The sequence below is a fragment of the Corticium candelabrum genome, chromosome 17, assembly GCF_963422355.1.
Source record: "Corticium candelabrum chromosome 17, ooCorCand1.1, whole genome shotgun sequence".
Taxonomy (NCBI): domain Eukaryota; kingdom Metazoa; phylum Porifera; class Homoscleromorpha; order Homosclerophorida; family Plakinidae; genus Corticium; species Corticium candelabrum.
In genome coordinates this window covers 3,527,090-3,540,606 of record NC_085101.1, presented here as the reverse complement: position 1 = coordinate 3,540,606, position 13,517 = coordinate 3,527,090, and the positions used below count along the sequence as shown (strand labels likewise).

Below are 13,517 nucleotides of genomic sequence, written 5' to 3'. Positions count from 1 at the left end.
GTCAATATTGCATAATTGTGTTATCTGATTGGCTAATTAGTATGTAATACATTGTTTAGCTAACACAGACTTCAGCAAATTGTATTGGGCATGGATTAATTCATTTAGTCTGTCAAACATTTATAGGTCAAACTGCCAGTGCCACAAAGATTCTGTGCCTATTCAAACTACTCATGTGTGTGTTTGTGATCAATGGTCAGTAGGTTACTTGATTGCTGTAATACCTAGTGATACTTTCATTTCACTTAAAAGTACTGCAAGTTGCTCTAAATTGCGCACATTACGAAATACTTCAATTGTAAATATTAAATATTTTGACCCCACATACTCTTTAATATTAAAACCATGCTTTTAGATTCTGGGGAGAACATTGGCTTACATGTCATTAGCTTGCGGTTCACACTCACTTCGATGGTTATAAGTATAAAGCGACTAAGATTTTAGTTAGATTGTTTGCCTTATTTAATTGACATATTTGTAAACATAACTACGATTTTCTTTTTTATCGGCGATGTGGTGATGTGTCTGGTGCCATTATAATCAGAGCAACAAAAATGAGTTTTAATGATACTCATGAGTATACGACCACGAAGCTGTATGGTATTAATGAGTATGGTGATGATGGGTATGCAACTACTACTATTCTTGCCATCATTGTATTTCGTAAGTGTCCAGTAATGAGTTCTTAACAGCATTGCGAAAACCCGAACCCTTCTTTTACCAGTCAGCCCACAACTTGTCGATATATCGTGATGGAGAAATATTTGGTGAGCATATGCAAACCGTCCACTACACATAATTCCCCCTTTATGGCAATGCATTTCGTTATGAACATTCATCGCAATACCACCTTCGAATAGTAGGAATTGATTTGGCCAATTGTTTAGTAATTATGCAATTTCCACAATACCCGTTGAAGGTCTAAACTCTGGATCGTTCATATTGGCAAAGTTACGCTGGAGACAACTTCCAACAGGAAAAAACCAAGCACCCTGTCTAAATCTGCCATCTCTGACACAGCCATCCGTTTCCGCGCCGTTCCTTCCGATGTGATGATTTTCGCCGCCCAAGATGCTCGCCGAAAAAGGTCTCCTCACCCACTGGCTCTAATCCCAGTAGAGAACCGTCACATTGCAGTTGATGTGTCTCAACAAGTTTTTGTACTCTAAGAGAAACCATCGGTGCCATGGCAAGAATTGGATTCTTATGTGGATTCTGTTCCATATGAGTCCATACAAGTGGCAGACATTGGAGATCATTAATAAACTGTAAGCTATGACTTTCTAGACAATCTTTGTATTCCCGGCGATAACATGCATCTGTCGAGGCTGTGATGAGTGTGTCAACGTAAAGACGTTTCTCTGCCGTAGTCTTTGACTCGATTTCCTTTCTTTTACGGCAGCACTGAGGCCGACCTCTTATAGACAAGTGCAGAGCTGGTTGCATCGATCACCCCATTCGTCTCCATCGACACAAACAAATGCTAGAATGTATGGAAATAATCGTGATATATTTTACAAAGCGTCATGTGACTACAGCTCGCCTCTTATGCATGAAGGCTCTCGTCTCAGCCAGTTTACGTTTGTGCAGGTATGCATACTGCTGCCGCGTAGCTGGCAGCCACAGTTACACGAGTAGGTACCAAAGTTCCTCATCTGGTCGTCATTGTCTTTTTCGGGTGTATCGAGTCTCGTGCAATCTAAAATCACAAAAATCCACTTTTGATCTAATCTCCTCTTGCGTGGTTACGCAAGATAAATTTGTCGATCTACTTGGAACGCATGACGGCTGTCTTCCACTCCAGACAACATTGTTGCATGTTCGCCTTTGATTACAAGTGTATACAGCTCGAAGGCGAGTCTGTTGGACGCGGCCATTAGTGAGGTTCCTTAGTCTTGGACACGGAATCAAAACTGAAATACGGGAAGGTTAATGTTGACTGAACGTGCACGTCAGTTTTCAAACAGGTTTTCTTACTCTGTACACACGACGGTTGCATCCCACTCCAGTCACCATCAGATCACGTTCTTTGTCGATTACCGACTAGTGTGTAGCCTGAATTGCAGATGTATGTTGCAATGTTGTTGTTATTTAACAGCCTGACATTACAGTTTGCAGGATCACGAAGTCCTGAACAAACTTTAAATAGAGAGAAACATTTATGTCACTAATTTGGGTGAGAGACGAGCTGGAAACGCGACTCGCTTACTTCTAACCTAAGAAGGGGAGTACCAGACCATATTCCATTCTGACATCGTCTGTTCCTGTTGCCGTCGAGGTTGAATCCGTCTGCGCATAAATATGTTGCCGTGTCGCACGACACCTGGAGAAATCCGTTGGTAGGGCGATTTAATCTTGAGCAAGTGACTAACAAGTGCTCTTATAGAGTGCATTTTTATACTCATTTTGTGTGTGTCTTACCATTTTCGCAACGGGGTTTTGAGCCTGACCATCTGCCACCTCTACAAACTCGGATTGCGTTGAAAGTGAGTTTGTATTCTCTGTTGCAGACGTAGACAACGAATTTTGTAGATGAAGGTAAACTGATTCTTCCAAATGCAAGAGGTGACAATTGAGGACATGTCACTGTAAAATCAACAAAAAATTTAATACCGTCCAAAATAAGGTAAGTCACCAATCAAAAACTGCGTCAGTGCATGGAATTGTTGTAAAGATATGAAAACAACTGCTAAACTGTTGGCTGAAACAAGGATAGACGGATAGACTGACAACAGAGCAAGGGTGCCAGGGTGGCCAACTGGCGCTATGGTGCCACAAGTGACACCAGACGCTACACTGGTGTAGGGCACCAAGTAAGAAACAATTTGGCACTAAGACTTGAAGGCGCTCAAACAGATGGTGACGTCATGTGTGACTAACGAGACTGCGCGGTGATTCTCTGAACATAAGGCATCACTATTTGTCAATCATGCGATTGTATACAATCATACATGAGTATGTACTATATGTATGTATGTATACGTACTACGTCTGCTTGTAGCGGTGCTATGTAGGTATAAGTAGTTTCAAACTAGTCTCGTGCAGGTGTGTCCACGTGGGCGTATCATTTCGGTTGGGCACCATGCAGGATGCTTTTTTGGTGTCAGTCCAAAGCACATTGCAACCTTATCCAAACTTGGCCACTCCCTGGATGCGGCCAAGTTTCCAAGCACGCTACTAGGAGGAGATCTGCTTGGCCAACAGACACGTACAAACATAAAGCAGTAGCAACAAAGAAAGCAAACTGACAACTGAATTGAGCTAGTGATTGTCCGTAAATAAACAAGATTGTAATAGTTGAACAACTGCAGGTATCTATTCGATAAGGGGGTGCCGTTCAACTCCATCTAGAGTTAGTACACACTCGAACTTCACATCTCAAAGACGATGGCCCAACTTGCAAAAGTAGGTGGCACGCCAGTTTCTAACGTTGACGTCACCGTTTACCGGATGAGGTAATGTCGAACAACCTGGAGTGAAAATGCAGACGGATGAGTTACTGTGTAAATTCCTGCACTGCTTGGGACACTAATATGTTGGAGGAGAGTCTCTCCACTGACATCTGAAGCATGTTCTTGAAGCATTACCGACTTGGTGGCATCAGGTGTTGCAGATATATACGGCAAGTTTACCGTTGTTGGTAGACACTCTGTCATTGGAGGATTGTCAAAATAGCCGCATGCTATTATACACATTTTTAATGAGCTAAGTAGTGGGTCATGAAGAATGTCACACACACACAAACACAGATACACACACACACACACACACACACACACACACACACACACACACACACACACACACACATGTACACACACAACAACAAAAACAACAACAAAAACGCTATTATGCTTACAGTCTAAACTAGACTGCAGTTAGTGGAACTTGTTTTGGTGGTAGGATGTCTTAATTATCACATATAAAATAATTAATAGCATAATAATTTAATAAAATACCACTTTCCATTTTCTCAGCAGGCATTACACAAAAAGCAAGTCTGAGAATTTAATGTGTGACAATCACAGTACTCGATTGTAATGTAGGAGATGAGCATGAATAAGTACATATCCTTCCATACATACCCATCATTTTCTCAAAATGTTTTACACTTGTAGATCTACCGGTGCCTAGCTACTGCCATGAAGAGATGCGTGTAGGTGTGGTACCGCGTGCATGTAGTCTCGCGTACACAGACCCCTTTCCACAGCGTCATTCTTCCTGGCGACAAGTGGGTCTGGTGATCAACCTTTTATGTTGGGTTCGGTCTTTACATAGCTGATGTCTGGCTACGCAACACACGGCGACATCAAAAGCTGTTCACCAGACCCATTTTCGCCGGGAAGTATGACGCGGAGGAATGGAAGCTGGCAACGCGAGACTAAAAATGGGAATGTAGCCACCAATGCGCAGTGAATCCACTTGAAACCACTTCCGCATCTGGTTTGAGCGAATGCGCATAAAATGCGCTTTGTCGGTAACAAGTATTCAGCATCAACTACCCCGCCCTATGGGTGGTGGAAATCTGGGCGGTGGAAATCTATCTTTTGTGTACATGAACTACGGCAAAGAATTCGAAGACGCACCGTTCTCGACACACGGACGGACGCACGCACGCAAAATCGGCCCTTCGGATCTTTTATTCTGGATCTTTCATGCAAACGGGATCCGAAAGATTTCTTGGAAATGGGATCCGAGCCGCCTGCTGATACCGACCGCTTCAACCTCTTCATCGATAACAATGCAACGTCTCTACGCTTACTCTAGCAGTTGTACGGCCGCACTCTTAACAGCGACGATTAGGTCGTCATTTGCATAATGCCTTTCACTGTGCAAATGCACCGAAACATGTCACAGATCGCTTTCCGACTGTTTTCTGCAACTCTAAATCTAAAAGTAGACAATGCAACCAGTTTAGAGTTTCTGCGTTGTTTCCTCGCTGTACGATAAAAAGGATGCCGTTTGCACGAAATTTCTTGCAAATGTGATCCAACGTGTTCTTTTCTACAGATCGCTTTCCAACGATTTTTAACTTTTTAGCATAAGTACATTAAAATGTACTATAATGCATCATATGTAACATAAGTACGGTAATCAATAACTCGAACACCATTGCTAGAAAATTTGAATATAGATTAGTGACAGATTGAGTATCTATGAGAAGAGAAACCACTTGAAAACAGTTCTACATCAAGGTAAAGCAAAGAATTATTTGGTGTACTAAACAGAAGTGTTGTTATACTATAGAGACTATTTATATGCAATAGATTTAGATTTGATAGCTCAAGTCATTTCAATAACAACTATAGCAGTTAGAGAAGGCATCACAAAACTCTAAAAGTACCAGAAATAATGAAAGATTTAAAACGTAACATGGGTTAATGGTTTATTTAATAGAATTATAGATTGAAACAATAGTATTCGACATCAAATCTGTATTATAACAATTGAAAATGTATCTAATTAAAATATTATTTCACCCAATTACATAAAATTTATGAAAGGTTATAGTTACCTATAATAGGAATATATTTAGGTATTTAAATATTTATATTATCTGTTATATTATATGTTTATTACAAGTTTGTAAAATAATTTAAAAATATAGAAATCTGTTTACTTATGTCAAAATATTCTCCACTAATAGAACAAAGTACATCATTATCTGATTTTATATATTTATTCACTAAACATGAATCCATAGACTTATTAATTTTTATATCTAATAAATAGATTTAGACGTATATATATATAGAATTTTTTGTATTATGTTAATGAAATATATTATATTGGTGTTTAAAGGGGAGTCTCGCAAAAACACCTTTACCTCTATGATCCAATAGTAACCTTGGCAAGCAAATTCAAAGTGTCAGTGTTAGAATCATTTTAGAAGTGAATTCTGTGAGCCTATTGATTGTATCAAGTTACAAGTGACTATCTAATGAAAAGACGTATTCAATAACAGGAAATGTTGATATGTAGCAGATGAGTTGTATGCCTGCTATCGGTTTCTTAGTTTCAAATTGTCAAACTTCCCTCTAGGTAGTATACCATAGTAAGTTTTGTAGTGTACGTAAACAGTATAGTTTCCGTTTCGTCTCGTAATGTGTGTATATACAGAGTCCAATTGTGAAGCAGGGTACAATGGAAGATCAGAGATAGTCTGAGTTGTTAGACATATCTTCTTCATCACCATCACCATCAACGTCACCGTCACCGTCATCGTCATCGTCATCGTCATAGTCATCGTCATCTTCTTCATCATCATCATCATCATCATCATCATCATCATCATCATCATCATCCTCATCGTCATCATTATCATCATCATCATCATCATCATCATCAACTGAGATCTTTGGTCAATGGTGGTCTAAATCGGCACACGCCAGTAAACACAAACAAACTGAATCGCTTTACATAAGCTACATAGTCTCTCATGGCATCTTTGAGACAACTTAAGTTTGCTATAAAGCTGTAAAACAACCGTAAAAATTTTGAGCTAGGTAATAGTAATTTCTATTTACAGAGTTTTCATGTAGTTTGCTCTGACAGCTGAATGTCATTGTTGCACTTTGAACCTCCAAGTAGCTGTTACTGTAACAATAACATAGCAATACGCAACGCAAACAAATGTCAATGAGATGAAGAGGACATCTTGTGATGCTATTCTTGGTAGCATTGTATTACGAACACAGTCAATATAATTCTAAAAAAGTTTAAAATTCTTAGTATCTATTGCTTTGAAGCTACGTAGCTTTCATAATTTCCGTAAGTATTACCCTGTCACTGTAGATAACTGAATTAATTTTAGATGTAGCCTTCTAGATCGTGCGTGTAGACGTACACTAATTACATGAATCGCAGCGATAGTGAAGTAGGTACGATACCTTTTTCTAGCGCAATTTCACTGGTGCACGCCTCAGTCATACAAGCACATCATTACTTATATATAATGTTTCAGCGGTATTTAGTGCATGAGCAAACAACAGGCTATGGTCTCATTTGAAAACTATTGAACGGTGCAGGAAGTTGGGGCATAGATGATCTCACGAGAACGTGTTAGTATTAAAGGGAGGAAACAACGCAAAGACTCTAAACTTGTTGTGTTGTCTTCTTTTATTTTTAGAGTGTGAAAAAATAGTGGGAAAGCAATTTGTAGAGGACAACATGTCGGATCTCATTTGCAAGAAATTTCGTGCAAACGCGATCCTTTTTGTAGTAAAGCGAGGAAACAACGCAGGGACTCTAAACTTGTTCTGTTGTCTTCTTTTATTTTTTAGAGTCTGCAAAAAATAGTTATCTGTGACATGTTTCGATGCAATTGGCACAGTTAAAGGCATTACGCAAATGACTACCTCCGCGTCGCTGTAAAGAGAGCGGCCGTACAACTGCTAGAGTAAGCGTAGAGACGTTGCATTGTTATCGATGAAGATGTTGAAGCCGTCAGTATCAGCAAGCGGCTCGGATCCCATTTGCAAGAAATCTTTCGGATCCCGTTTGGACGAAGGATCCAGAATAAGAGATGCACATACCCGGTGAGCCGGCTCACTGCTACTGCAGCGGACGCACCTTGCACTCTGGGAATTAGAGGATGGCGTACAGTGGCTGACGAGCGCATGTCATATCCGCATACTCGGCTGATTGAACAAACACTCCGACGCATCTAATTTCAGGCCGCCAAAGTCTCGTTTCTGGCCGTTGGAGGCTATCCGGGCGAAATCCGACTCGACCGTTTGTCTCGGACGGCCGAACTCGATCGAGCCGCCGAATTTCGCGACGATCCGAGAGCGGCGTCGTGTCGATTGGCGCGTTACAGACATCCATCCATCCAGACATCCAGAAAGACGGAAACGTACTATAGGGTAGGACTAGTGCGGATATCCAGTTGACCTCAGTGCCCGTACCGGTAAAGCCATTGCTGTAGTGGAAGTCACTTTGCCTATATATATATCTAGTGCTGCAAAGAGGAGCAGCATCTTTGATTTACCGTACGTGTCAAGTGATACCCCACCAATGCTGCGTATGACAAAGATCTTTTTGCTGCTGCTGATGGCTGTCGTTCTTTGTTCTCTTCCTTCCATTATACGTGAGATGTATACAGTTTATTTTGAGTCTAAAACCTAGTTGACACAAACCAGTCTAGTCCAATTGGAAAGAAGAAATATGGAGCAATGAAGAATGAATATATTTATTGGCATGTTGTCTTCTTATTGTGTAGTTTGTCCCAATCCAAAGAGTCCTGATAATGGAAAGGTCAAATTGCAGCGTCCAGTGGCCACATTCACATGCAACGAAGGGTACAAGTTGAACGGACGTAGAACAATGCGATGGACTGTTTTTGGTTGGAGTCCTAGATATTCGCCTACATGCACACCGTGTAAGACAATTATTATTATTCTTGATCTAACATTGGGATTGCTAAAGAGATTTCTTTACTTTTCTGTGAACAGGGTGTCCGAAGTTAGAGAATCCTGAGAACGGAGTCGTCAACCAGACTGCTCTAAATGCCCAATACTCGTGCAACAGAGGATACAAACTGGAGGGTCGAAGTGATAGACGTTGTTTTCAAGGTCACGGCTGGAATCTTTGCCAACCAGTGTGTTTAAAAAGTAAGATGCAAGGTTATTTTAGGGTACTCTTACGAAAACATAAATTCGTATCTTTGTTAGAGTGTCCTATTCCTGTCGATCCTGAAAACGGTCATGCTGATGTAGACTTAGAGAACGACATAGCTGTCTACTATTGCAACGATGGGTATCGGGCGAAGGGAGATTCTCTAATTCGATGTAATGAATCTCGTCAATGGGATGGACCTCTCATAGAATGCGTAAAATGTGAGTGTGTGTGTGTGTGTGTGTGTGTGTGTTTGTATGTGTGTGTGTATGTGTGTGTGTGTGTGTGTGTGTGTGTGTGTGTGCGTGTGTGTGTGTGTGTGTGTGTGTGTGTGTGTGTGTGTGTGTGTGTGTGTGTGTGTGGGTGGGTGGGTTGGAGTGTAAATGTGGGTGGGTGAGTGGATGGGTAGACGTGGGTCGGCGTGTGTGTGTGGACGTGTGTGGGCGTGTGTGAGTGCCTACGCTGGTGTGAGGAAATGAGAATGTAGCCGTAAATATATCTACTTAATTGTCTCTTTGATCTATTTAGTGCCTCCCAAGTGTTCAAAGTTGACCAATCCTGCTCATGGCCTAGCCATCATGGGGCTAGGTAACTACTCTGTAAGATACTTGTGTGAAAATCCGTACTACTTGCATGGAAGCGAAAATCGGCATTGTATCAATGGCAGCTGGACTGGTTCCGACCCAATTTGCGTACTAAGTAAAGCCACAACCGGTCACTATTATGTTAATCAAGTACAAAATGCATTTACGTAGTTTGCCGACCATTTTTGATGGCTCCCAAATTTGGTGAAGTCAATACGGATGTTCTAACTGCCACGTATTCGTGCTCCAAGGGATACTACCTTTATGGACAGTCGGAGTTAAAATGTATTAACGGAGAGTGGGTTGGATATCGTCCAGTTTGCGTCAAAGAGAGTAAATACGTGGCAGGTTAGTTAATTAATGGTCTCATGTAAAGTTATTTTTCTTGTAGAATGCACCATCCCAGGACCGATTGCTCATGGTGGTAATCACTTACTATCCGGAGATGAAGTCTATTATTACTGTTACCTAGGTTATGTAATGGATGGTAATCGTAAAGTGGTGTGCACAAACGGCAAATGGAGCACTTTTCCAAAGTGTTACAGAAAATAAGTACACATGCAGATTAAAAATATATTTGTTAATTATGCTTATTGATCTATTAGTGGTGCTGTGTGTACGAAGTATCAATTCAGTTGCACTGAAGATTATTACATTAATTTTGTGCTACTACGGACATTTCCTAATTGCTCCAGGGCGTGTGCTTGTTGTGGTAGATGCATGAAGATTTGTAGCTATAGCTTGGTAACGTTTCGAGATTTCATTTCCAAAAGTCTAGTGATCATACTCGAGACTCGACGAGGACCGTAAGCGACAATGGAAAACGAGTTAACTTTTCGGTCGACAAGGACGGCAACGACTATCTTCAAAATCATTCTTTAGATAGGGCGGCGAGATTCAGTCAACAACCGGTACCGATCCCGACTGCGGTACCACCATGCGTACCGGTATCGCATCGGCCGGTACCACAGCAATACCCGTCGGTACGGTACAATCAACAATGCCGGCCACAACAACTCTACCAACCATGGACTACCTAGCTCACCCTTACGGATATGCAACAGGTCACATGCCCGCAGGACCTGGCTTCAATACATCATACGCCGGCCACCTGTGGACTCCAAGGTAGTAAAACTTTCTAATTGTACCGTATCAACAGCAGAGTTATCAGTATTAGACAAAGGCTTAACGTTCATGCTACAATATTTTACAACGGGAATGAGACAAATACTACAAGATTACGACGCATTTGCCAGGATATTACGAATTCAATATCTGTATCACGACTGCCCAAATAGAATATACGATCCTTTTAAGCCCCACCACTTTTTGGGAGCGTTTTCCTTTTTCAATATCAAAGACAGGAGCCGAAGTCTCAGCAGCGAGTCAGCCCCACCACTTTCTGTGCCCACGCGACGCCTCTGAACCGAGGCCGTCGCGCAGCAGATCCTTGAAGTTGTTGAATGCCGCGAAGGACTTATGACAGCTGGCTGAGCTGAGCAGTGAATGTGTAGACGCAGCCCTACTGAATATAGAGATGGCGAACCGCTGAGAAGTAGCACTTGATTGGTTTGTGACCTATTTTCCAATCTGCTATATAAGACGCAGAGAGACAAAGCACGCGCTCAGACGCAGGGAGAGGAACAATAAACACTTGGTTGCAGAAGTTCAAGTAGCTCGATTGCTTAGATTGATAGACCCACGTAGTGGAAGGCGCTAAACACGAGGGAAAGAAGTGACAAGCAGAGTTCTCCAAGCGCGATAGTCCCAGTCGATTTTCGGCGACATGATTGAGCCAGGCACCTTGGCAGAACAGCGGTAGGAGTGCTTTTGAGGTGTGAACGCAAAGCAAGCGCTTCTTCAGCACGGTTTCAAAAAAGAGCATCCGCGATAGTATTAGCATTCCCCGAAATATGGACGGTTCGCCACGTAAAGGAAAAATATGCAGCTACAAAGAATAATGCTCGCGGAAGATGCTTAATCAGCGGAACGCGGCTGGTGCGTCTTTACAGAGCAGAAATCACTGTAGAGTTGTCGCATTCAAACAAGACCCGATGTCCTCGCCATTCCTTACCCAACACCGCTGCGGTCAGAAGCTAAGAAAGAAATTCTTTTCTGCGATTGACCGTGAGCGCCACAGGTCGCTCCACTCCCACTGTAGGCAATTGTTCAACCAAATTGCGACGCACCCTCACGTGCCCGACGGGTCGGAACGAACAGTAACCGTTGGCAGTGCGTGACTCAGAAGCTGCAGCATAGACGAACCATTCCAGTCAGCTGTAAATATGTTCCACCAGTAGAGGTCGGATAGCGTTTCTTTTTTGAGGCTGACGCGAAAATGCAGATGTTTAGCTCAATTTGACTAATCGATAAGCCTGCGAATAAGTATGCGTCCTAGGTTTACCACTGCTGCCTTGTGCTGAAGAATGCCGATCAGCGACAGCATGGATCTCTGTTCGTGCATGAAAGACGGCTGAGTCAACGGCGGACTTGTGCTTGTATGCGAGTTGTTTCTCAGCGGGAAGCTTAGTAAGTCCTTGTACTGAGTCAAGTTCCAAGCCGAGGTACTGAAAACTCGTTGACGGACTTTTCAGTTTGTGTCACGCCACGAGAACGCCTAGCTTGTTGCAGGTGTCCAGTGCTACCGCAACATTGCGTCGCTGCATCTTACCGACCAAAGAACAAAAAATCATCCAGATAGTGAATGCCGGTGCTTAAGCTGCGATTAAACATGATCGACAGCAAAACAAAGCAACAGCGGTAAAATCTTGGAAGCGAATTTTCGCCAAACGGCAAGGCGTGATCGAGATAAATTTCTCCGTTCCAGCGGATGCCTAGCAAGTATCTGTCGGAAGGATGGACTGGCCTAAGACTGTATACGCTCTGAATATCGAGCTTTGCTAGCAAGGTACCCGTTCCAAAGAGACGGAATGTGCTAAGACGCAACATCTAATCTAGTACAGTCTCGCAAGGAAGGCTCTTCCATGCAGTCGCTGAGCTAAACGGCCGTGAATTACACGAGAAGGAGGAGCTTTTACCGGAATTGCTCTAGCGCGAGAAGAGCCTGGTCGCTTTCGAGAACGTCGTAGTGACGTGGGACCCCGGATCCGCTTTCATAGCTTAATAAAGCTAATACGATTAGCTAAGCATGTAGATTGAGTAACACGCGAATCGCTTCACGCACTTGCTTGTTTTGCGCGAAGTATGTAGTAGACATCATCGTTCGCTTCTAGTACGAATCTAGACAGCTCAGCCATGTAATATTCTGCGAGACTTCTTTCAGCATTCCGTTTCGCCACCATTACACCGCCGAATCTAGATCTGCAGCGCGGTAGTTTGAGAAATGAACTCATTGTACGCGGGTAGTGTAAATATGTAGCAATCAAAGCCCGAGCATTGAAACAAGTCATACGTAGTACGCAACACATATAACTACGACTCAACTCTACACTTCGTGAAAATGGTAGGTCCACGTCACTGCTGTTTTCCAACGTCTAGATGTTCCAGTTCACCGTGAGAAGAGCAATATAGTACAAAAGAGTTGCTTGATGATTAGAAAGTATACCGTCAGATAGACTGTGTTAGCAATACACGCCAATCTGATCATGACGTGGACTCCATTCCCGTCTGGAGAGGTCAACAAGCTGTATGCCACTGCTTTGATGAACTGTTGAGTAAAACAGGTGCGGCAGTTCTCACACCATTTCTCCCACAGACTATAGATGTCAGAGTAAACGCCAAAGAGTGGTGAACACTGCTGCATCGGTTTCAATTCGCGCAAACCTGCAAATAAGTTCAGTAGAAAGAAACGTTGCAGGAGAATGTACAGGTTTAGCGGACAAGCCCCATACAGGCCATTGCTGGGCACATTATTCACCAGCACTTTTTCCATCAATAGCTTCACTGGCTTTCGTGATCATGCGCTCTCCGTGGAGGGCTTCATCTCCGTTTCATGTATCAAACTCAGTTACATTAACGAGCTCTTTAGAAAATCCGATTAGCTATATCAAGCTATGAAACCGGATCCTGGGTTCCACGTCACTATGACATTTTCGAAAGCGACCAAGCTCTTCTCGTGCTGGAGCAATTCCGGTAAAAGCTCCTCCTTTTCGTGTGATTCACGTTCGTTTATCTCAGCGACTGCGCGGAAAAGCCTGGCTTTGGCTTTCGCTGAAGGCATGTTTCTACGCGACGATTTGCAGGATGCTTGGGCGTAATGAAAGCATATCTGAAAACCTTACGTCAAACCATCCGATATGTAGTCCCGGAAAAACGCAACTGGATAAGCAGCGAACTCGCAAGACCAACATTCCCGCA

At 42.6% G+C, this 13,517-nt stretch overlaps 1 protein-coding gene across 1 annotated transcript; it reads left to right on the top strand.

Annotated features, from left to right (window-relative positions):
• Positions 1-1,488: 1,488 nt before the first annotated feature.
• On the top strand, positions 1,489-9,752 carry LOC134192852 (sushi, von Willebrand factor type A, EGF and pentraxin domain-containing protein 1-like). The gene is made up of 8 exons (XM_062661611.1): positions 1,489-1,590; positions 4,279-4,345; positions 8,222-8,380; positions 8,454-8,612; positions 8,673-8,837; positions 9,145-9,291; positions 9,372-9,548; positions 9,592-9,752. The coding sequence occupies exons 1-8, from the start codon at positions 1,489-1,491 to the stop codon at positions 9,750-9,752; spliced, it is 1,137 nt and encodes a 378-aa protein (XP_062517595.1).
• The last annotated feature ends 3,765 nt before the right edge of the window (positions 9,753-13,517 follow it).

What these genes read in the sequence shown, in the direction of transcription:
- LOC134192852 (XM_062661611.1), top strand. Translation starts at nt 1,489, where the DNA reads ATGTATGGAAATAATCGTGATATATTTTACAAAGCGTCATGTGACTAC. An exon ending in TCTCATAGAATGCGTAAAAT is followed by an intron (nt 8,838 to 9,144) that starts GTGAGTGTGTGT and finishes TGATCTATTTAG; the next exon opens with TGCCTCCCAAGTGTTCAAAG. An exon ending in AGAGAGTAAATACGTGGCAG is followed by an intron (nt 9,549 to 9,591) that starts GTTAGTTAATTA and finishes TTTTTCTTGTAG; the next exon opens with AATGCACCATCCCAGGACCG.